Source organism: Poeciliopsis prolifica, unplaced genomic scaffold, assembly GCF_027474105.1.
Source record: "Poeciliopsis prolifica strain line A6 unplaced genomic scaffold, Auburn_PproV2 SCAFFOLD024, whole genome shotgun sequence".
Classification (NCBI taxonomy): Eukaryota; Metazoa; Chordata; class Actinopteri; order Cyprinodontiformes; family Poeciliidae; genus Poeciliopsis; species Poeciliopsis prolifica.
The window spans coordinates 1,675,159-1,699,970 of NW_026562399.1; the positions used below are offsets into that span (position 1 = coordinate 1,675,159).

Consider the following 24,812-nt stretch of genomic DNA (forward strand, 5'->3'; position numbering starts at 1 on the left):
AATAGGATGAGGTAATTGTATCAAAATTGGTGGATTTCACAAAACTACAATGGAAATACTTTTTTCACATCATAAGAGCCACATGATCAGCAACCAGATGGTACAAACATGAAAAAGACAACATAAAATAATATATTATTTAATGGGAACACCAAAACTAAAAATAAAAGTTTTTTTAGTGACAAAGTTTTGGGCACATTTGTAAAAGAAATGCAGCAAGTGTGTGATATGACAGTAGAGCTCAGGAGAAACAGGTGAAACTGATTAAATGAATGTGGAACAGCTGCGGGGCAATAGAAACAGGAATGCTCTTACAAACACAACAAAACCACATAGCTGGGGTCTCGTTAGCTTCACTGCGGTTGTTGCTGCAGTTGCTGCTGCAGTTGCTGCTCCAGTTGCTGCTGCGGTTGCTGCTCCGGTTGTTGCTGCGGTTGCTGCTGCGGTTGTTGCTGCGCTTGCTGCTGCAGTTGCTGCTCTGGTTGCTGCTGCGGTTGCTGCTGCAGTTGCTGCTCTGGTTGCTGCTGCGGTTGCTGCTGCGGTTGCTGCTCTGGTTGCTGCTGCGGTTGCTGCTGTGTTCTCAGTGGGCAGAAGAACGGATGCCACAGCGCTTCTTCCAAAGTGATCCGCCTGCTGACGTCGTACTCTAACATGCAGCCCAGCAAGTCGAACAGCTGCTTCTCCTCCTCACTGTTTGTTCTCATGTATTGCTAAAATAAAAAATAACAAAGATTTTTTCTTCTTGTGGATTCAAAGCTGCAGACAGTCAGCTGATGTATTTAAAAAAAGCATTTACTGAGTTAGTTTAAGTTCTGAGTCCAGCCAAGAAATGAAGCCATACTTTTATAACAGTATGTTGTCTCTCACTGTAGGAATGTTTAAATGTTTGAAAGACATCATAGACTTCAGTTTATTTAAGACAGTCCAACCTGATTTCCAGTAAACCCAGACTATCACAGGTTGTTTTCAACATGTCTGCACCGACATTATCTACTTAAGTCTGATAAAGAGTGACATATTAATCAACCAATCAATCAATCAATCAATCAATCAATCAATCAATCAATCAATCAATCAATCAATCAATCAATCAATCAATCAATCAATCAATCAATCAATCAATCAAATCAATCAAATTTTATTTGTATTGCAAATTTCAAAAGCAAGGCACTTTAAAAGTGCCTTTTTTGAGAGGCACGTTTATATAGACATGTATATATTTATGTAAGGCACATCATAACATCATAACATAAACACAAAGCCATGCAACATAGAACCAACAATCAAAACATGACATTAAGTCAAATTCCATCATTAAATTCATAATTGATTAAGTTTCAAATGCAACTCTAAATAGTTGCATTTGTTTAGAGTTCTCAACAAATCTTTTTAGTTGAGATTTGAAGGAAGTCAGTGTTTCAGCTGTTTTGAAGTTTTCTGAAAGTTTGTTCCAGATTTGTGATCCATAAAAGCTGAATGCTGCTTCTCTTTGTTTGGTTCTGGTTCTGGTTCTGGTTCTGGGGATGCAGAGCAGAACTAGAACCAGAAGACCTGAGAGGTTCTGGCAGGTTGATACAACAAGAACAGACCTTTAAGGTATTGTGGTACAAAGCCGTTCAGTGATGCTATAAACTAACAACGTATACACATATTGAAAATAATCCCAGGATTTATTATTTCACAAAACTCTCTACTATCAACAGCGCTGATAGTACAGAACAGCAGCGTTCAAATGTTTTGCACTGCCAGCCAAAATTATCAAAATATTCAGGTGCCTAAAATTATTTGCATGATTAAAAACACACAAAAATTAGGTTATTTTATATTTTACCTCATTGGCAATAGATGAAAAATCTGACATTTTAATGAAGTAAAGTAGAAAAAAAATGTTCTTCAAAAACCATTAAGTTTGATGAATTTTTTAAAGTATAAAGTTGGTGGATGTTTGTAGCTCTACTTGCTTTGTTAAAAAGAAAACAAAAAAATATGACAAGCAAAGATTTTGCTGTCTGCTTTTTGAAACAATGATATTTATCTTGAAAGGTGCTACATAAGTAAGATTTTACTTACTTACTACGTTGTGTTGTACCTAACATTATCCATTTATTAAAATATTCATTGAAAATTTCTTCCTAGAACAATTACAAAAACTATCTACCTGTGTGTCGTATGTAACTGTAATAAAATAAAAAATACATCTATGTTTTACCATCAGAGGTTGGCAGTGTTTCCGGATATCATCTTCAGAGGAACTCGCATCATTCCAGTTCAAACGCTCATTTTTAACAAACTTCTTCTTCCTGCATGTCACACAAAAGTAGCTTGTAGTAATTCAACATCAGTAATAGACAGACATCAGATAGAATATGCACTGCCAGGGCTTTTATGCATCAGCTAGCATGACTACACCAAGAGAATAATGTTGGCTGGTCTTAGCAACTGTTAGAAAACAAGAGTTACAGACAATACAGTCCTTATTACATTTTGATTATATTTTTGATTACATTTTGATTATTGTTATATTGTTGAAATTTGAGCAATAAAACGTTATCATCTGCATAAAACAGCACAAACAATAGCTGCAAAAACTTTCAGCGATTTCCCAAAAAGATCTCAGAAAATCATTTTTAAACAGCTTTAGTCATATTTTGAACATTTAAAACACTTTTTGTCAGTGGGAGAAATGTTCAAATACAGCAGAAAACAATGACTGTCTCATGCTGGACAGGATGTCTACTGGACCTGGTCTGTTTCAGAAGACGGGGTGGAATTGGTCCCAGGACTCTCTCCATCATGGCCAGATGTTCTCTACAGTCATGACTCTGAAATAATACAAATAAATGTTTGAATAAATCATTGTACTGTTTTGAAGTATACCTGAGTTTGTGTGTTTGTGCTTCTTTACAGGGAACAGTGTTCGTCCGAGGTAATACTCGATGAGAACGCAGCCCAGACTCCACACATCACATGACTGGTTCCAGCCCAGATCTGAACACAAACACATTGTGTGATGTTTTTAAAAACACTCTTACCTGAAATAATTGAGTTTGTAATTCAGGATTTGCGTTGTAAGCGTACCCAGTATGACCTCTGGTGCTCTGTAGTGCCGTGTCGACACCAGACTCTCGTGGTGTTGGTGGTCAAAGGTAGCGGTGCCAAAATCCACAACCTTTATGTCAAGACTTCTTGGTTTTGTGTGCTTACAGTTCGGACACACACACACACACACCCACACACACACCCCCACACACACCCACACACCCACACACACACACGCAGACATAAATGTCACAGCCAGGTCAAACTTTACATGAATATCACAGTGTTTTTAGGGAACTCTTTACCGTCTGCTGGCTGTTCTCCGTGTCGCAGTCACAGCTGACGAACAGAATGTTCTCAGGCTTCAGGTCTGTGTGGGTCAGCCTGTTACGGTGCAGAACTGTGGAACAGAAACAAATAAAATGTGTGCATATATCCTAACTCAAATGTGCTGCAAAGTGATTTTTCATTCAAAAGATGAGAAATTTGTACATTTAACTCAGAACTGACATACAGAGGAGCATGTTTCTTGTGGGGATTAGAGGCAACAGCTTGGTTTTAAGACATTTATACTCCTACGCACTCTGAACATTTAGGATTTATTGTATTAATGTCATTTTGTTTGAAATTTTTAGCATTCAGTAAACATCAAAATAATGAAAGAAGAGATTCTGAAAACACTGAATCACAAATAGGCAGGGGTCTACTGTTGTGCCATTCCTTTAATTTCTTATACAGTACATGAGTCCTTTCATCCATTTGTCTTGTACAAAACAAAACCAAAAAAAAAAAAAAAACACAGCAAACAACTATCAATGCACAGACTCTCAACTAAAGACAATTTAAAGTTTTCAGTTGTCGGTCCTCTGAACGGTGGGAGGAAGCCAGACTGTCCAGAGATTCAAACGCAAGACCTTCTTGTTTCAAAGCAGGTGCAAACAACTGTGCCACAATTTATATAAAAAAAATTCTAAAATTTTAATTTGATTTAATGTATGTTTTATAGTTTTATCCACAGGCAAATATTGGTTAAAAATCTACATTTTGACAACAGCTTTAATTTAGATTCATGCTGCAGGAAGCGATGTGATTACATTCAGTCATGTCCACAACCATCAGCATACCAATTTTCAGGGTAAGAAGTTTACAGGATTCACCATGTGAACTTACAGCTGACTGCTCTGAAGATCTGGAAAGCTACGTGTCGGATCTGCTCCACACTGAAAGGGACGAAGTCGTTCTGTCGAAGGAAGTCGAAGGTGTTGGGACCGAGACGCTCCAGAACAATGCAGATGTGGGATTTATACTCAAACCAGTCCAACATCCTCACACAGGGGCTACCAGCACAGAGAAATACACCAGGACTTAACATACATTTATGACTGAAGGACTCAGTTGTCTAAAAGTCACTTCCTTAAATGCCTAGTTTGACTCTAAAACAGAAAATAAACCAACTGGTTCAAAGTAAGTTCCTCACAATCTGTTGTCGTCATCCAGGCTGTTGATCTCCTCAAGCACGGCGATCTCTGATTTCGCAACTTTACAGAAACTTTCAAACTTCTTCACAATTTTTACAGCCACACTCTGACCTCTGTGGAAAGTGTGCACATTCAAAATGACAGAAATATATAAGCGTTCATTTCTTCTGGTCTAAGCGAATGCGACTAAGTAAGACACGTTTGGATGATTAGCATTGAGCCCTGATCAGCATTGCATGCTTACCTGTATCTGTCAATACACTCCACTACTTTCCCAAAAGCTCCTTCTCCCAGCGTGGAAGAAATTTCATCTGGTAAGAACAACCAGAGAATTTTAGTTTATAATGTTTTTTTAAAGTTTCCATTTTAAGAGTCTCTCTTGAGCATGGCAAGCTGATATTTATCTTGTTGATTCAGTTTGTTTCTCCACAACAGCTATTATACACTCTATTCCTCTCCAATGCATGTCTATGTTATCCATTTATTTTGTGTAAGTTTATGTTTGCTTTTCATCATTTCTAATTCAAGTTTTCCTTCATGTATCTGAAAATCTTGAGGCATTTTACCCCAAATCATGATGCCATTAATGGACAGGATGCATCATGAGTGTATGAACTTGAACTTGTATTTCAAGTTCATACAGTCAGATTGAAACTACAAAAGAAATATTTCAAAAGTGAAAATCAGTGCGGTGTACATCGGTCTCCCAACACCAGGCCGATGTGATAGTCCAGGTTTCCGTCGTCATCGTTCTGTCTGGTCTCTCCTTGCTGAGTTTCCTTTGGTCCATCGTCTGCAGCAGTGGGACGGCTGTCATGGAAAGACGCCGATGCAAGTTGGATTGAGGTGTTTTTAGACTGTCGGGCAAATGTAGCAAGAAGGAAATTTATTAAAAGTCATCAAAGAGCAAAATTTAACCCCAAATGAAGTGGTTTATAACTTTTATTCAGTTAGTTATAGTTTAAAATGTATAAATGAAAAAGAAAAGCTACTGACTGTTATGAAAACAAGAATCCAGCTGTTGAGAAGCAATTTATATATTTTCCTTTAAAAATCAGTTAAACTAATCCATCAGTTACTTAGAAAATGAGACACCCTGGTGATACATCTCGTTATAAAGAGAAAAATGAAGCTATAATAGTTAGAAGTTCTAAAAACTATGAATGGCGCCTCCTCTCAGTCTTTCTGCATTTCTGACTCTTGATTTCAGATTGAAAAAACTTTACTTTACTGATTTGGAGATTTCCAGAATGGGCTGTTGTGTCCTCTTGAAGCTTCCAGACTTTGCTTCTGATTTAAACTTCCTCATGCCTACAAGAAGACAGAAGAGTCCTTTTTTTTTATTAAATACATTGGAAACAGTTACTGCGTTTTTAAGGCACACAGTTAAGCTCTTCTAGAGTTTTTTTTAGCACAAATTACAATAAATAATCCTGAGTCACTTCAATCTTCTTTGTTCAGGCGGGATTTTGCAGCTAAGTTGTCCATTTAAATCTGAGTTACATCACAAATAGTTGTGCCTCTGAAACACACATAAAAAATCAACTGTAAGACTAACTTTGAGACAGAAAATTTTTACCTCTCCAAGAATCGATGTTATCATTTTTTTCCCATAGCTCGTCTGTTCACACCCAGAACTTTGTCCCACTTTGTTCCTTTTCCAGCAGAACTTCAATAATACCTGAAAAATAGAAAGAAAACTTCACGTTTGTGTGATTAAATGACTTTGAAATCCTGAATCCCTTTCGAAAACGTCTGCATTGAGAAGGTTCTACTTGGGAAATTTAGAGAATTACTACAACAATAGGATTGCTATAATCCCTACAGCTAATAGTCATACAATTTAATATTGTATTTCTTCAAAAGTTTGTGCATTCGATTCCAGAATAGCATCTTCATGAATAAATATGTGTCAGTGTTAGATGTGCTGCTGTGGTGAGATTACAAGCCTTCAAACAGCTGATAATTCTCTTGTTTGTGCAGAACTGTTGGAGAATCTCTGACTCTCTCAGTGACTTCGGGAAATGACTTTTGTTTTTCTGACTGGAAACTCAGAAACATCGACGTCCAAGAACAGACATAATGCGATCTGTTGTCAATCTTACTACTTATATGTTACATATAAACGTCTGAGTTCACTTATCAGAACTTTGTTATTGTATCTGAGATGTAATTTATTAGATTATCACAATAATACAAAAACTAAACAAAGATCTACATTTATGTTGTAATTGACTGCCATATTCACTTGTTTTGTCATTTTTTTCTCATTTATTCTTTTTCTGCGCATATTTAAGCTTTCATTTTCTTATTTCACACTGAACATTTTCCATTCAGTTTAATTGCATCCTGTTAAATTAAAGTGAACTGGATGTGGCACATTGATTCATGGCGCTCTCTGGTCCATCACTGTTCCACCTGTCAAAGCTTCTAATGTATCTTCGTGCCATTAAAGCCTTCCTCCGTTCCTCTTCCACAAATAGCACACATGCCAGTCAGAGGGGAGGTTTCTTTCACCATGTTGTTTCTCTTCTGCTTTTCCTCACCTCCCTCACCTCCCCTGCATTATTTTTAAGTGCTTTTCTGACACCTTAACAGTTTTACTTTTAAACAGTTTTAAACTGCGCTGGCATATAGTAAAGTGTTCAAGACATGTTTTTGTTTTTTGTGTTTTTACTTTTTTGAGGTGCAGACCAGCTTTGCTTTTTATAGATGATAACGTGAAAGGAGGGTTGTGCATTCCCTGGAAAGGTTTGTCCTCCTCCCTCTCCTGGAAACGAATCTTAGTCTCCACGCCCTGGCCGGCCGGCAGGCCGGCAGCCGGGCCCGGCAGCCTCTCCTGTACTGTAAATCAGCAGCGAGGAAGACTCGGTCCTCCTGACAACACGTCAGATTTTTTGTCACTCACTTTAGATCCTCCAAGGCTCACGAGACAGCAGCCTGTGACAGGAGCTCGGTGTCACTCTGTTTACAGCTTGATGAGCAGAACAGGACTGCAGTTAAAAGTCTGACTGTCAACACCGGCAGCAGCAACTTTACAGGACAGAAACAATCCAGTCTGCTCTGTTTCTGCAGGTAAACAGTGTCACTCTTTACAGCTAGACAAAGTTTATATGAGAACAGCCCTCCACGCCCCAGGGGTGTCATCTTCCTAAAGTAATGGTCTTTGTCACTTCTTGACAAATAATGACTTGGACCATTATTTTAGGAAAGTGACAACGTATTATATTAGGATTTATGAGATGTGCCGACACATCATATAAAATGGAAAAGGAGTGATTCATAGTTTGCAATATTTCTCAAGATTAAAACTGTAGTTTGTAACTCAAAAAATAAAACCCATACTTATTAAATCTGTCTCTGTTCATGACAGTTTAATGAGAGAAAAGTTGATCAAAAGAGTAGAGATTCTCCACCGCCTCATGGTGCTTCTATCATCTGCAAAAGTGCACAGCTTCAGATTCACTTTTTTTTCACTTCATTTTTTTTCAGTTATAAAAGATTATAATTATTATTTTGAACAAATCGATGGTCTTAATTGAGCTCCATACTTAAGCACCCAGAAAGTGGATGTGCAGTTGCTTTCTGCCCCTTTTAACCTCACATCTCTAAATGAAATCCGATGCACCTCATAACCTCTTAACATCCTGAGGTCACATAAAGAGTCAACCTGCATACAATATAATCTCAATAGAAATCCATAAAACAGTCATCAAACATCATAATGACAACCAAACAGCACAGCAGAAGGCTCTGAAACAATGTACTGTTGAGGTTATGAAACAATATCTCAAGCTCAAGTTTTACTCTGTGGATGTGAATGTGTGGTGGAGCGAAGGCCCTAAAGAGTAGAAGAAGTCATTGCAATAAAAAGAGGGTTCCACAAGGAAGTGATGCTGTGAGACTGAATGCAAATTCATGGGACTCCTTTCTGATTTGTATGCATAAAGCATCTCATTTTCCTGCCATGTCATAAATCTGTGCTGCTTTGTGTTGCTATGTCTCATAAAATCCCACTTAGTGAAGTTTGTGGTTGGAACAAGGAAAAGGAATAAAATTTAGTGAGTGTAAATGTTTGATCTGTGTATCTGTGTTTTGTTTTTAGCTTTGAAAATCACAGCATTTTCATATTTGCTCTCTCTTGTTCATCACACTTCATGCATTGTTAAAAAAAATCATTTATTTCATTTTTGCTGGTTTTCATCAAAGATGAAAGCAATTGTACCAAAACAGCTTACATGCTAGTGCATAATGTAATAATTATTGTCAAAGCTCTTAATTGCTTTGCTAAGATTATTATACATTGTAGTTCATCAATGCTTCAGCTTTAAATTTGACTCAGATGGGATATTCTACCTCAGAGATTTCTTATTTTTTTCTTTAAACTCACATTCTGCTTCATGAATATTTTGTTTATTAAAACAAAAATAAATTTTCAAAGTGGCACTGAAACTAAAGAGAACTTTATGCAAGAGAAAAGAGCAAACATGTTAGAAATTCTTCACTGTGAGACAATGTCAAAATGAAAAGCAAAATAAACCAGTAATTGTGTGTATATATACACACACACACACACACACACACACACACACAATATATATATATATATATATATATATATATATATATATATATATATATATATATATATATATATATATATATATATATATATATATAGATATAGATATAGAGATAGATATAGAGATAGATATATATGGTTTTGTTTTGTTTTATAACATCTGAAGCTGAAACAGGTTTAGAAAACTCCTTAGCTTCATTCCATGTTAGTCTGTTCATCCATGTTATTGTTTCACAGGTCATTTGATATGGCTAAAATTAGAGTGTTTGACTTTTCAGGAATCATACCAACTCCACTGTGACGCACAAAAAAAAGTTTTGCCTCGATACCCGGCAGCTGTATTTGACTGGAACCTCACAAGAGTCTGAGCTGTGAAAGCCGATCGCTTTTCACAGCTCCAACAATTATCCCTGCTAATCTGACCGACGCTGTCAGTACCACATTTCCCTGCAATTAGTGACCGCCTTTGAAATATCAAGAAAGATCCAAGCACAGTATGTTATTGCTTACAGAAAATGATGTTTGTTACTGAAATGCAGCTTGAATTTCTGACTGTAGAGTTACAGGTTGTTTCCCCTGGTTTCCCATCAATGTTTGGCTTATGTAACTGTTAATAATTATGAATAGTAATGTATTACGTTCAAAATTACCAGTAAAGTTAAAGTCCTTATCATCTGGAGTAATTACCCAAACACTGCATAAACAACAACTTCTCTAAAGTTTTTGAATTTATTATTACAATACTTCAGCCTTCCAGTCAAAATACAACTTGTATTAGATAAAGTGAAATAATGAGGAATAACTCAGAGACTAATTAAGGTGTTGCTGAATGCTGAACGCAGTTTGATCACTGTGAGACAATTTCAGCAATAATAAGGCCAAACACAGGAAACGGACGTGTGAAAGCCTGTATTTGCTAGAAAAAGTTTGATAAATCCAACCTTTAGCTTAGCAGTGTAAAAAAAAAATCCCAAACCATAAAATATCACCAGTATTTTGGGTTCATTTACTTTGATAAATGAACCCAAGTGTCTGATGATCCAACTTAAATAAATGAGTTCATTTGTTACAAGTAATCAAATTAAATTTATCCAAGTAAATATGTTAAGTTTATTAAGTTGTCATGCTAAACAAATCTCAATAAAGTAAGCTTGACAAACTTCATTTGATTACATGTCACAAATTAACTCATTTTTTTAAAATTACGGCTAAATTCTCTTTTTGACACAGTTGGACTTTCTGTTCCCTGGGGTTCAAATATGACAACGCAAAGGTCGGTTTCTTAATGCATGCATCAAAATCAAAATTGAAAATACAAGTGAATGTGTAAAATGACTATGCACATAAAATCTGAAGAAAATAACATCCGTAAAGCTCAGAGTCAAAGATAAGCAGCAAATAGTGGGATCAGATATTCTCCAATTGTTCATTTTTTGTCAAAAGTTTGTGGCTCATGCCAGTTCATTATTACTGTGACAGAGTGTTAATATGACTCATATCTCAGTGAAGTTGAGCAATTTAAAAATAGATAGCCAAATTAAAAGACAATGAAGCCATTTCATCTGGAAGCACCACAGCATTGTTTCTGATTGAATACTGCAAAGATCCCTGGAAATATAAGAAAACCTTTCATTAATACCTTTGCATGATGAGACAATGCAATTTTTATGAACTTTTACAAACCAAATTTTGTAGACCTTTTAAAGGTCTACAAATATATAATCTGAACAAAAGAAATCCTGTAATCCCAACTTTATGTTTTTCATCCAATTTCCTAGTAATTCCTAAACCTTTGCTTCTTTAGCAAAGTTTTTACTTGATATACTTATCCCCACAAAAGCTTAGCAAAAAATGAGAAAGCCACGTTTATTTATTGTTGTTATTGTTGAGCAGTTTAATTGTTACAAATATGAACATCAGATTATGAGTTCTTTAAAACTTTGAAACAGTTCTGCTCCTTTGATTCAAATTTTTTCACTGATTTGACTTAAAGCACAAGTTTTCACAAACATTATGATTTTGTAATATACAACTCTGTAGTTTTAATTTTTGTTTGATTATTCTATTTGACTGCTCTTCTCCTTCTAAAAGGATGATATCATTTCATTTAGCTTAAAGCCTGAATAAACTGATATTTGGACCTAAGGAAGTGATGAGAGCTTTTGAAAAAGACTCCTAGTTCTGCTTCAGAATCTCAGAACGAAATGGATTTCCTTACTGACCTGACGTCTCTCCTTGAGATTTTCTCCAGGCTGCTTCTTCTCTGCTCGTCCGTCTATTTGAAACATTTTCCTTCTTGTTGTTCACCTCGTCCTCCTCGTCTTCCTCCTCCCAGCAGCCACTGGCCGCTTGTTGCCACGAGGTGCAGCTGCCAAACAGGGAGACACAGATATGGCGTTCATGGTGGTGCAGTAAAATATCAAGCCGGCTACAGAAAACTAAGCCACGGACATTCCTGTGTCCTTCGAGGGCATTAAAATCCTCCGCCAAGTGCAGTGAAAAGATAGCTGCTCTGGCTGTGACCCCTGGCTCGGGACCACACGGGCTCTTCTTTCACGGAGCAGAAGGAAACACGGTGTACTGCAGCTGATCTGGAACTCATGATGCAAAATGATCAGGAAATGTTGTGAGGTTTAGTTTGTGAGTACTGAAAAAAAAAAACAATTAAAGATGTGAATTACTTTAAAACTATATTTTAATCTATCTGACCCAGGTCAGAAGTGTGTCTCCATAGTTTGGCCCATTGATCTTGAGAAACTGTTACTAAACCGGGGGACTGAGATCAAAGCTGAGTATTGTCTTGCATGTTGAAAGGTCAGAAATTGGACAGGAACTGTGATTGTATTATTTTGTACCAGATCGAATTGGACACACACCTTCTTTTGCAGTCATTTGGATTAGATGAGTGTACCTGTGTACAACCACAGGTCATTAAACTAGTTTCATCCGGTCGGTTAACACTGTATTTTCCCCGAAGTTTTGGGATCGTTTTTTGTTTTGTTTTTTGGTTAAAGTGAGACAGATCTTTTTCACTTTAACCATGTTCACTTGGTAGCGTTTTTCAGCACTTTCTCATCGAATATTTTCATTACATTTTAAGTCTACATCATGTTGTCAGTCAGGTTCTCTGAAGTGAACTAATCTCCTTGTGAAAGCAAAGTCCAGCCATTGGACAATTTTTGAAAAATTCCACCAAAGTGGGTGGAGCCAAGACACTGAGGGACGTGGCCAAATGAAGGGGGTTTAGCCTGGCTGAGGTAAGATTGGTGGAAAGAGGAACGATCTAGAGTCAGCACAAAACTTCAGTTATTACTGCTTGAAACTAGAGATTAAGCCCAAAATCTGGGTGCAGTGATGGACAGTCTTTACACTGGACTTTAGAGTCCATTCTCTGTAGCCCAGAGAATGGACTTTAAAATACTGATATTAATTTATAAATCACTGAACAGCTTAGGATCAAAACACATTACAGGTCTGTATTTGTATCAACCTTCCAGACCTCTCAGGTCTTCTGGTTCTGGTCTCCTCTGCATCCCAACCAGAACCAAACACGGAGAAGCAGCATTCACTTTCTATGAACTACAATCCTGGAGCAAACTTCCAGAAAACTGCAAAACCACTGAAGCACTGAGTTCCTTTAAATCTAGATTGAAAAGCTGTTGTGTTGCTGAAATAAAATTGGCTGTAATTTCCATTGTAAATAGGAAAATTTGAGTGCAGTGGTTCTAAAGAGGGCGGCACTAAGATGGTTTTAGGCCCCAAATATTTTAATATTTACACAATTTGTACCAAAACATAAAGATATGACTTACTCTTTATGTGATTTATTTACCTGAAGACAATTTTCTCCTAAAATAAATACATTTTCACACACATTTACTTTTTCTTACCTTTGATTTGCTCCCATGTGTTACAATCTATTTTCAGAAAATATGCACTGCAAAACAGAACCCAACCAAACATCTCCTCCTATGTTTCACCATGAGGCAGAAATTAATGTGACCTTTCATTAAACTTCCTACTGCTGACTTTTAAAGGTCTCTCTTTACTAGAAAACATCCCAATAAACTATCTTTAGTTTTACAAATGGGAGCCAATTTAAATAGGACAACACTAAATTTATGACCAAAACACTGCAGCTTAACGTCCTGAACTAGTTAGTGCACAACTAGCAATGAAACGAAATTAGATTCAAACTACTGCAGTTGTGTTGAAGAGTTTTTCTGTGCTATAGAGACCAAAACTGACTGATTATAAGTCTCAAGTGCGACTGCAGTTACCAAAACAAACAGCTGCTGTGTGTGATAAGCAGCTCACTTTAACTTTTTGTAATTTATACAGCACAAAGAGGAGTATATACATTAACTTTACAATGCAAACTTAGCACTTGAAATAAATATACAGGTGCATTTCAGTAAACTAGACAACTAATTCCATTCAGGAAGGAAACCTGAATATTATATAGATTCAATGCCTGCTAATCCATGCTGCTACTGTTCAGGTCAGCCGAAATATCATGTGGTTTAACCCTTTATAATCGTGCTATTTTAATAAAAATCCAAATGCAACCAATACTTATTTGGTTCATTCTAATTTATTAATATTTTCTCCAAGTGGGATTCTCCTCACATATGGTTGTTTTGTAAAGAAATGTTTTAAAAATGAATCACTGATATTGCCACAATTGATTTAGTGTATTTTTTCTGTGTCTTTAATAGAAAATGCCCTTGACTCAGTGCTTGTGTCCTTCGCTGCATCTCTTTCTGGGACAAAATATTTGACAAGACTGCTGCTGCTGTCAACTCACATTTTTTCCCTTTTTTCTCGAAAGTACAAATGGCAACTCATGCTGTAATATTCAGGAGAAACAGATATGAATTCAACCTTTTTGTTTTGTAAAGTATCTTAAGATGGCTTTTGTTGGAGAAAAAGCAAAATCGACAGTAAAAATGAACTGAACTGAATGTGAGGGAAATACTTCTGTGTGAATCAGTGGAGCAATATATTCAAAGTGAAAAGGAAAGCATTCAATTTTCACCTTCACACAATTGGTTGTTACAAAGAATATGATGTCAATTTTCATTTGTGTTGACATGTGGATGCCAAAGCTTTCAGCTGAGATTGGAAATTAGTCATCAGACAAACCAGCTGGCACTGAAACAGCAGAGTGTCGATAGTTGTTGCAATGAAATGAGGAAGGACAAATTGTTCAGCTAACAATCTTCTGTTCTTTGACACTTTGGATATTGTCCATATTTGTACCTTTAAAAGCATTTTTCCATTTATCATTTCATTCTGCTGCTTTCCAAGGTTGGTTTCAGACATGAATCTCACTGCAGACGTTTTGTCCACACCAGGTGGTTTTATCGGAGACTTTAGAACGTAGATCCATCCAAATTTACTACCAAATCTGGAATGAGCTTTGAAAGGCCACTAAAGGATTAAATGTGCATCATCTGCATTTCCAAGAATTGGGTTGTTGCCAAAAAGCTGGTCGGAATAGTTTGATCGGGAAAAAAGCACTGCATGAAACTATGCTTCATAAATCAGACATGAAGTCTACCATTAAGCCTAATAAAAAGCCTCTCTCTGTCTTCATCACTTTCTGCAGCACATTAAATATTGAAACATACTAACCACTGGTTGAATAAATAACTGTCTCAGCATAAATTACTAATGTGCAACCTTTTGATAAATATGTTATCTTTAAAGTAGTCTGGAATTTAAAGTGAAATAAACAGAAAAATTAATTACGTAGAAAAGATCAAAGCACTAGGAGAGTTGAATTTTTTCATAAATTGGAACTGATTCAATTTTTAAGGTATGTTTGGAGTTTGAAGAAAGCTATATTTTACACCAAATCATTATTATGCTAAATAGTTTTGATTATTGACTACAAGCAAGAACAGTGATTTGCAAAAGTTGATTTTTTTCACATTACAACTACACATTTTGAGGCATTTTTGGAATTTTATGGATGGACTAACACAAAAATGTTCAATTGTCATTGTGAACAGAAGGAAACTGCAACATAATTTTCAAAACTGTTGTGAATAAAAATCTGAAAAGTGTGACACACATTTAGCCTGAGTCATTACTTTGCACAACAATCTATTTCTGCGTTTTAAGCTGCGGGTCTTTTAGGTTTATGGCTAAACCAGCTCTACACATTTCAGTTATTTTGCTGCTTCTTTGTAAAATAGTTCATGCTCACTGATTGGATGGAGAACATTTGTTAACAGTAATTCTCAAGTCTTGGCACACATCCATATTGTGATAAAGCCTGGACTTTCACTGCTTTGGCTGTATATTTAGTGCAGTCTTCCTGTCTCACCCCATCACCCTTATTACAACATTTGTTTATGAATATTTCAAGAAATGTATCCAGCCAGCAACATTTTCTCAAACTTTCTGCAGAAGAAACGCCACAGCTACAAGTTGATGCAAAGTTCAAGTCTGAATTAATCTCTTGATTGAACAGTGGTTAATATTTGATTGCTTGTATTGATAACCCACCAGATTTTTTCCAACTCACTGTACGCTGTATTGTACTTTGAGCCAAACAGTCTTATTGAATTGGACTGTCTGGAGGTTCATACTATAATTGAGTTCAAAAGTTGACCTGGCTGAGTGGCTCCTCTGGCTTTTATGTCCACTTGAATGATGGTGACAGTGAGAGTGTGCTCGTGCCGCAGACGGCCATACTTCAGCCGCAGCAGAATTTCAGCCAGATCATCTCCCTCCCTCTCTTGCCATCAGCTGTGATTACTTTGGTAAAACAGCTCTGCGTCGCAGAGATCCAATTTTCCTAATGCACAGCCTTCACGCACACACACACACACATGCACACGCACACACACATACAGCCTGGTTATTGATGAGGCAAATGGGGAGGGGGGCAACAAGGGGCACACAGACTGCTGGGAAATAGAGAGAAAGAGAGAAGGCTGTAGTGAGAATGAGACAGAAGTTGGACGTGGACAAAGACAGGGACAGCCGGAGTGGGAAGGAATGGTGTGAAGGAAGAGAGGAAGAAGAGGGGCTGGCGAAGACATGGACATCCAGATGTGTGAAGTGTCCTTTGAAAATGGAGCCGGACGTCCAGTTAAAGAGGTAATAAAGCAGAGGACATAGAAAGGGGGACAAGGAAGGAGAGGAGATGCAGGAAGGAATACTAATATGCCGTCTTTTGAATGTGGAGGATGAAATATTCTGGAGATGGTGAGGAAGAACAAAGTTCCTTCAGGCTGCGTTTACCGACCGTTCTCTGATGTCAAATGCTAAAGAGGAACATCAAGAGGAAAAGACAGCGTGCCGGTCAGAAGATGGTCCAATGATAGGAAACACTGTGAAAAACCTCACTTTTGCTGCTCAGGTTGGATCTGGGACGCTTTGGGTGCAGTTTCTGCAAAGATGCATTTTCCACAATTATGGGATCAAGGGGATAAATGAGAATCTAACTGGGCTTTGAGAGCAAATGACAATCCAAAACCATTCTGCAAAAAGGACACAACACAACAAACCGATTTTCAGCATTCCAGTTTGCTTGTCAAGGATCAACAACCTTTTATTGGTAATTTCTCCACAGTTTCTGACAGGAACATTTATGAACATATTTAGGTTTGAAAAGACTGCTTTGGACATTTTAAGGGAGAGCATATTCACACCTATAAAAGCTCTGCAGGGTCATGCAACAATGCAATAACTTCTACTGAAGATTTTTCCAAGATTTTCCATACTTGTTTTTGAAGAACTCCTCTTGATAAGCTTTTTTTTAAACTTGAAACCTCTCAACAAATTCCAATGAATTGAAAGCGGGAGAGCCTGTATTCAGGAAACTTTCCCTTAAGATAAACATTTATAAATCAAAATGTTTATCTTAACTACATAATTTGAAAAAGAGACTTTTTTCAGTGGTAGAAAGTTTGGCAAAAGTCTTGATACCAAATATATATGTCTTCACTGACACATTTGGACAATCCAAACTTCTAAAACCAGTCTGTGGATCCGTGTTAGAGACCTTTTGCTTTTCTTCCTATTTTTTTACAATCTAGTTGCTTCATTATTGTTCAGCATCCACTAAATAGTGTGTCTCTATCTAACCAGAAATTGGACTTTTTTGTCAAATGTATAATCTCAATTATAGATTAAGAAGGATTCTTTGAGGGATTTGGGACCTATTTCATTTATTAATCACTCTTTAACCCTTTAAAACACGTCCTCACTTTGGGTTGAGCATCTCCAACCAGGCCTGAAGTGGTTGCAGCATGGGACTCAGCTGCTTTAAGTCTTGGAAATATGACAGTACAGGCCACAAAGGTAAGAAATACACACAGTTGGCATGTTAGTTCCCAATCCCTCCCAGACTTCAGCTGCATGTGTGTCATCCAACAAGGAAAACATTTAAATGCTGAGTCAGGAAGTGTGGGATTCTTGTCTTGTGTGTCCGGTTGTGTGTGGGGCTGCGTGCGTGTGTCTGTGACATTGAGAGGGACAGAAAGCTACAGATGATGGGAAATAGAAAGAGGACAGTGTGTAAATGTGTTAAGGCATGCTGGGCATAGGAAGGTTACATCTACTGTTCTCCTCTTGCTTCCTACAGATCAATAAACATAACCAAAGTACATAAAGAATGCAGTTTTAAAATAGCTAACCCAACCCAAACATTGCTAAATCATGAATTGAATGTGTTTAAGCATATTTAGTTCAGTTTCTTTAGCCACTGTCATTCCTGAAAGCTGCCAGATTTGTAGAAGCAACAAATCATTTATATGGAAACTGTCTAACAACAGAAAGTAGGTGAACAAGCAGTACATCTTTCCTTGATCTTAAGACTTTCAAGAACAGATAAAAAAGCAAAGTCAATGACATTTAAGAGCCTGGAAATGGTGAGAAAGGCAACAACTCAATAGTGAGAATTGAGACCTTAAGCTTTTCGCTTTTTGAAGAAATGATTCAGAAAGGCTGGAAAGAGTTCAACCTCAATAAATATGCAGTCTTATAACTGTTACAAAATTCAATCAATATTTCATAAATCTGCTAAAATACCCATTTGCTCATCAACCAGTTGAAGAACAAACTGACCTGAAGCTAACTGCTAAAAAGTAAACTCAGTCTGAAGATAATTTCATTCTGGACATTAGCTTCATTAGCTGATTAGCTTAGCCAGAAAGCAATAAATAAGCATGATTTATTAGAAAAGTAAAATTTAGTTTAACTTTAGCTTTTGAAACAACAATTTCTAGTATATACTGCCTAAAAAAAGTTTCTACATATGATAAAATGCAGGTTTAAATATAGATTTATTTTTAGCATACTGGCTAATGTAACTACATATTAGCTACATATAAGACCAAAATGATCATTATATTAAATCCCAGATAGGGGGAATTGATTTATGATGATCCCCACTGAGAAGAACATCTTGAGTGAAAATGTATGATTTATATGTAGGTAACAGAGATGTGCTGGCCAGCCCAGGCTCCTATTTCTTCCTATCTAACAGCGCCGGTCAGGGTGACGAGTGGTTGAAGAGCCTTAACAAGGGAGTCTGGATCCCTTTCACAGGTGGGAACTCACTAAAACACACACAATGGTTCACCCATTCACCCTAAAACCAAACATTTATTGACTCTTACAAGCAAAACAAAAACAGAAAACTCCAGTCTGGTTTTAGGATTTATTGTGAGGGAGGGATTTCTGTTTCTGTTGCAGGGGTTTTTGGGCAACGTCTGGAGGAGACGGTGCTGTATGAGCGTCGGTATGGGGTGCGCTTGGTTCCTCTGGTGGTGGAGCAGTGTGTGACATTTATCCGTGAACGTGGTCTGCATGAGGTGGGCTTGTTTCGCCAGCCTGGACGCACCAGTCTGGTGAAAGAGCTCCAGGAGGCTTTTGATTCTGGTGAAAGGCCGTCTTTTGACAGGTTCAGCTCCTTCTCTTTTTTCTTACGCAGATTTCAGATCACATTTAAGTCAAGTACAGTCAAGTTTATCTGTAAAGCACATTTCAGAAACATTGGCAGTTCAAAGTGCTTTATGCCATAAAACCATAATACAGTAACCAATTATGAAACTAGCAATAGACTTTACATTTGTTAAACACAAACATCAAAATCATGAATATGTTGATTAATGTGCCACTTACAACTAGTCAAAGCCAACTCTAAAGAGATGAGTTTTTAGTCTTGATATAAAGGAACTCAGTGTTTCAGCATCTCTGCAGTTTTATGGAAGTTTGCTCCAGATTAGATAAGCATAAAAACTGAATGTTGCTTCTCAATGTTTCGTTTTGATTCTGGGGATGAAGAGTCGACCTGAACCAAAACACCTTAGGGACCTGGAAGATATTCCAAATTGTTTTATTGTGACAATGTGTTTTGAATGTATTTTGGTAAGCCATTCAGTGATTAATAACCTAAAAATACAGTATTTTAAAGCCCTTAAAAACCTCCAAAGGTTTTTTTGGCAATAATTGAATGTTTTTTGGTAATTGAAAAGTGACCTGTTACAAAAACCTCTGGAATGTAAGATCCCCTCACCTGGCAACCCCAAAGAAGTCCAATTTATTACCAAGCAACCCCAGTGGCAGATAGCCTGTCATCTAGAAACAAAAGCAGATCTCCAGCACATTTGGTCAGCTGGTTTTACAGCTGTATGCTTTGAACTGTGGCTGCTGGAAAAGACAAATGTTACTGTCCAGAAACCACTTTCTGCATTCTTGTTGGTTATGCAAGAGACTCAACTTCTACTATTCAAAGATGTGTAGTTGTATAATTGTGCATTTGTTTGCAGTATCTTTGAAGTGTGAATGTAACTTTGATTTGGGGAGGCACAGCAGTTTAAGTAAGGGATCTGGTGTGTTGTGTTTTGTCTGCAGCAGGACAGACGTCCACACTGTGGCATCACTGCTGAAGCTCTACTTCAGGCAGCTACCAGAACCTCTGGTTCCCTACAGCCACTACCAGGACTTTCTGCTCTGCGGTCAGAAGCTGTTAAGTGACCGTACAGTGGTAATCACTCAGTGCACCACACCACAGAGACTGACGTAAAACACAACTATTGGTGAAAACACAAAGCTCAGATTAGATGAGATTTAATGACTGTTTTATTTTAGAAATGCTCCTTTATTCTGTTTTATCTCCATGTCCACCCTCAGGGTCTGGAGGAGTTGAAGAATCTTCTTCATGAGTTACCTGTCGCAAACTTCAACCTACTCAACTTTATCTGCCAGTACGATCTGTCTGACTTCATTAGTTTTGACATTTTTGGTGATTAAATCAAGGTAGATTGTTTCAAAGTTGGGACCAGCTTCTCTGACTGTGCAGCTCACGAGGAACGGATGTGTGCAGGTTTCTGAATGAGGTTCAGAGCTGCTCCAGCAGTAACAAGATGAACGTCCAGAACTTGGCGACCGTGTTTGGACCAAACATCCTTCGAGCCAAAGCTGAAGACCCACAAAGCATCATGGGAGGTAAACTGGCAACAGTTCATTTCAGATTTTTTGCTTATCTCAAACTACTGCATGATAGCAATAATTTCTTTCTTCATAAAGGTTTTTCAGTGCTCTAGAACAAGTCAATACTTTTTTTTTAAACCCCTAAATTAAAAGTGTAACCGGTAAGAAAATCTGTAGAAATCATGAATTTATTTTTTGCAGACTTACTCTTAATACGTTTACATCATTTTTCCATTTTTCTCAGCTGCCAGGAAACATCAGCATCAATCTTGTTTTTCATGGTTGTCTTCTTAGGTTGGAGTTTATCAACCCTGCAGGTTTTCTGTCGGATCGGGTTTTGAATTGGTGTTAGTCGATTGCAAAACTTTGTTCTTCTTGAGATGGTTGTTTTATTGATTTAAAGATGTCCTTGGAATCTTGGTGATGTTTTGAAAAGGCTTAGCATCTTCACTCTCAGTCTTCTAGCTTACACCTGCAGATTTTGTGTCAAAAAGGTCAATAATTTCCTCTATTTCTACAAAATCCCATACCATGATGCTTGCACCTGACTTACTCCTGGGTTTAGAGGTGATGCTCAGTGCTTTACCTGTTGGAATTATCTTTAAAAACTTAAGTTTACTTCTTTAGACATTTTGGAGGTTTTGATTCACACCTGAAGAATTCTATCTTGCAACCAGAACTTGTGACATATTATTTCAGTTCCTCCTTAAGTTTAGGATGTATGATCTTAAGGAAGTGCAACAACATTTTCTAGCTTTGACTTCTACACAAAAGTTCTCTTCTTGTCTGTCTCCAAGCTGCCAAACTGGTCCAGGTGCTCATGTCAGAGCTGATCAGAGAACATGAATCTCTGTTTGCCAAGTTCCCTCCTGCTGCCTGCTCTCATCCTTCTGCAACACATTTGAAGCAACCCCATCTCCAGCCATCGCCCTGCCTTCGCCAGCTGTCTTTGCCTCTTATTGCTGACCACTCCAGTGAATCAGGACAACCAGGCGCACATGCAGACCACTCTAGGTAAAACACAGGGGTTCAAGCATTCAACGGTCAGTTGGCGATTAGTCATTCTCACACAAGTAGAGAATAATAGCTGCATCTGAAGAGTAGAATTCAATGGAAAAGTTAATTTATTGAAGTGATTGAGTTTAAAACCAACCACAGCGCCACCATGACCTCCAAAGCTCTTTTTGTAAATGTCTGCCTGTGGGCAGGTACCTGGTCCTGCTGAAAAGTGAAATCTGAATCTTTATAAACCTCAAAAGCAGAGAAAAACTTTTGATTGAAACTTACAATATGAGAAAACTGCTTTGTTGCCCTCGCAGAGTATTTCACTTGTAACTGCTAACTGTTCATCAATATACAGGAATTACTGACTTAAAATAAGCTCCTATCTAATGCTGAAACAAAACTATTGTAAGTTAGTTTTGTTTTATTTCAAAGGTACTAAGATATTTGCAGTGGAAACGAGACCAAAAATACTTAACATTTATGTTTTTGCAGTTTCTCACTTTTGAGGTTCAAGTTAATGTTAAAGATCCAAAATGAAATCGTTTGTGCAACACAGTTTCAGTCTGACTTCAGTTTGAATTGTCTCTAATAACTTTTCAAGTTTCTTCCCTGCAGTTGTATCTTCTCTGCTGCTGGTAAATCAGACTTGCTCTCTGGTCAGAAGAAACACCTTGGTCACCGCTACACTTCCTCCCATCCAGAGAACTGCTTCTACCCCTTGCCTTCTTCCAGTGAGTCCATCAACCACCACCCTGGCAGGCATGAAGGAGATTTTTACAAGTACCATGCTGGGCAGGTTTCATCTTCTGCAAATGTTCAAGCCACAATTACCAACCTCCAGCTACAAGCTGAAGCCTCGAATCGGGGGGCAATGGGACGGCAACGCCAAGAAAAGGCGGCCTCTGCCTACTGGAGCTGTAGTGGAGCAGAGGAAGAGGGTGATATTCCTGAAGCAGCCAGTGGGGGGAGCAGTCAAGCACAGGAGGACAGTACACCCTCTGTCTACGACAACCTGGACAGAGTCTCTTTGTCTCACACATTGGAGAATGTTCCTACTGAGAACTTTGATTCAGATTCTCCAGGAACCAATGTTGGAATGTGTGAAGCAGAGGTAGATCAAGCAGAACTGGGGAAGGCAGGAGACTCCTCTTCCTCGTGGTCTTCCTGTGAAGTTCTACCATTAGATGAAAGCAATGATGACCTAGAGGTTGGCAGTCCTGATATCCCACCAAAGAGATCCAGAATGTTGCCTCTGAGTCAGAGAACAGAACAGGAAGTCTTTGATAAAGATGATCATGACAGCAATGGTGCCAAGCAACATCCAAGCTCCTGGGCTTCCTGTTCCGTCATCAGCATCAGCCCTCTCAGCACAGGGAGCTCAGAGGTCTTCCTCCCCTCTGGGGCTCCAGATCTCCAGGTTCAAGAGTCTCACATTGAGCCGAAAGACACTCATTTTCTGCTGACCAACCTGAGGCAGCAGATGTCTCAACAGAAGGCAGAGTATCAAAACAGGATTGAGAGGTATTACTTTTCTGCATTTTTAAGGTCCATACAATTTCCATCTGGCCCATAACACTTACCCTTACCTTTACATTTTGACTGACAGACCCGTTCACCAAGACATGCACATTTACAGTTAACATTAACTACCCCACTGCTGCCAACTTATTGATGTTTTTGCTACATTGAGCAACATTTCAGACAAAAATGTTGCTAAAGCAGGTCAGGCTTTTAAAATATTGGTAATCAGCAGAAAACTGCAATCAGTTCACTGCTAATGCAAAGGTGATGCAACAAAATTAAAATGTAAAAATATACAAAAGTTTAAGAAATCTGAACTCTGTTCTTTATAAATGAAGAGGTGCAACACTTTGGTCACCCCATGTCATGTATTCATGGGTCACAGGTTGGAGCGCTGCAATGACGTCCTCGAACGGCAAGTTGCCGTTCTGCGACTCAGTCTGGAGCAGCAGAGGCGAAGCCAGAGCGTGGCAGAGATCAAGATCAGAAACATGGAGCGAGCCAAAGCAGACGCAGACCGCAGGAACAGCAGCCTTCAGAGGGAGATGGAGCTGTTCTACAGGGCATATGGAGAAATCAGGAGAAGAGGAGCAGATCTGGGAAGAGCTGGTGGAGGAAGCATCTGAAGACTGATTGTTTTTCTCAACAGGAGTGAAGAAGGGAAGAAAGAAGCTGCGACTAGCAGCAGACAGATTATGTGGTGGTATAAAAACAGAAACAAGAACATCATGTTAGTGGAGGTTCACGTTATTAAAGGTCAAATTAATTCCTATCTTCCCAGGCAGCACACTGAAGCCGGTGATGTAATATTGAGACTCAGTCAGTCCCACGTGTCTCCACGTGATAAAGCAGCAGTTTTATGTTCCACACTCTATACAGTCAAAGCTGTATAGAGTGTATAGACTGTATAACCTTTATTTCCTCCAAAAAGCCCAGACTTGATGATGTACAGAAGATTTAATGTGTCGGTGTGACCCGTTTCGTTAAAACAGTTCACATATTGGCATTAAAGGTCATTTTGCTATCTACAAACCGTGGTGGAAATTAGATACAATTCATAAATTATAATGTGTAAAACTAAAATTATTCCAACACTTTATTAATTTTGTTTTCAGGACATCTTTAAGAATTATGAGTAAAATATTTTTAGTTCTATCTTTACTAATTTAAGGGCATATTTACAAACCTATAAGGTTCCATCTCTACAGCCTACATGGTGACTTATTGAACAAAAAGCAGTGAATAATACACAACTACTCAACTTTAAATAGGTGGGAGTCCACTGTACATTGATTCATTACTCAGATTCTTCAAAGGTTACTTTTGATGATTGTGACCAATGAAAACCCACATTGAGATGGTTAGTTTTTTATACTACATTAAATAAATAAAAACTTGATAAAGTGACATAAATGCTGACATTTTGATTTCTTGAGACGTGAAAGAACCTGCACATTTCAAATCAAATCTCAATATTTATGTCGGCACTTTATCATTTGAAACCTTGAACTACTGTTCTCTGCATGAAGAAACCTTTCTAATAAAACTTATTTTAATCCACTTTCTTTTATCAATTATTGCCAGTTGACATGAATTAAATGAAAACTGAAGTCAGGTCTCTTCACAGGAGGATGAAATCTGTTGTGCTCAACATGGAAATGATCTTTGTCATGAAGTGCCAATGAAATTTGTTAAAATAAAAAATTTTAAACCAAAAAACAATAAAGCTCAGA

The 24,812-nt window shown here is 37.8% G+C and overlaps 2 protein-coding genes across 3 annotated transcripts; one reads left to right on the plus strand and one right to left on the minus strand.

Moving 5' to 3' along the window:
- Positions 1-260: 260 nt before the first annotated feature.
- On the minus strand, positions 261-11,471 carry LOC129370738 (dual specificity protein kinase CLK1-like). Of its 2 annotated transcripts, XM_055046911.1 has the most exons (13): positions 11,322-11,471; positions 6,097-6,198; positions 5,749-5,828; positions 5,215-5,374; positions 4,762-4,828; positions 4,517-4,630; positions 4,210-4,376; positions 3,345-3,439; positions 3,079-3,199; positions 2,906-2,988; positions 2,743-2,822; positions 2,210-2,300; positions 261-710 (listed from the first exon to the last, which is right to left on the minus strand). In XM_055046911.1, the coding sequence occupies exons 3-13, from the start codon at positions 5,824-5,826 to the stop codon at positions 354-356; spliced, it is 1,413 nt and encodes a 470-aa protein (XP_054902886.1). In that variant the 5' UTR covers positions 5,827-5,828; positions 6,097-6,198; positions 11,322-11,471; the 3' UTR covers positions 261-353. The 2 variants fall into 2 exon arrangements, with proteins under 2 accessions (XP_054902886.1, XP_054902887.1); XM_055046912.1 differs by lacking the exons at positions 6,097-6,198; positions 11,322-11,471 and having other exon boundaries at positions 4,210-5,374; positions 5,744-5,827.
- Positions 11,472-16,861: 5,390 nt separating this feature from the next.
- Positions 16,862-24,752, plus strand: LOC129370628 (rho GTPase-activating protein 22-like). Its single transcript, XM_055046734.1, has 9 exons — positions 16,862-17,418; positions 18,553-18,666; positions 18,814-19,021; positions 19,975-20,107; positions 20,254-20,327; positions 20,447-20,568; positions 21,351-21,567; positions 22,174-23,079; positions 23,465-24,752. The coding sequence occupies exons 1-9, from the start codon at positions 17,367-17,369 to the stop codon at positions 23,703-23,705; spliced, it is 2,067 nt and encodes a 688-aa protein (XP_054902709.1). The 5' UTR covers positions 16,862-17,366; the 3' UTR covers positions 23,706-24,752.
- Positions 24,753-24,812: the final 60 nt, after the last annotated feature.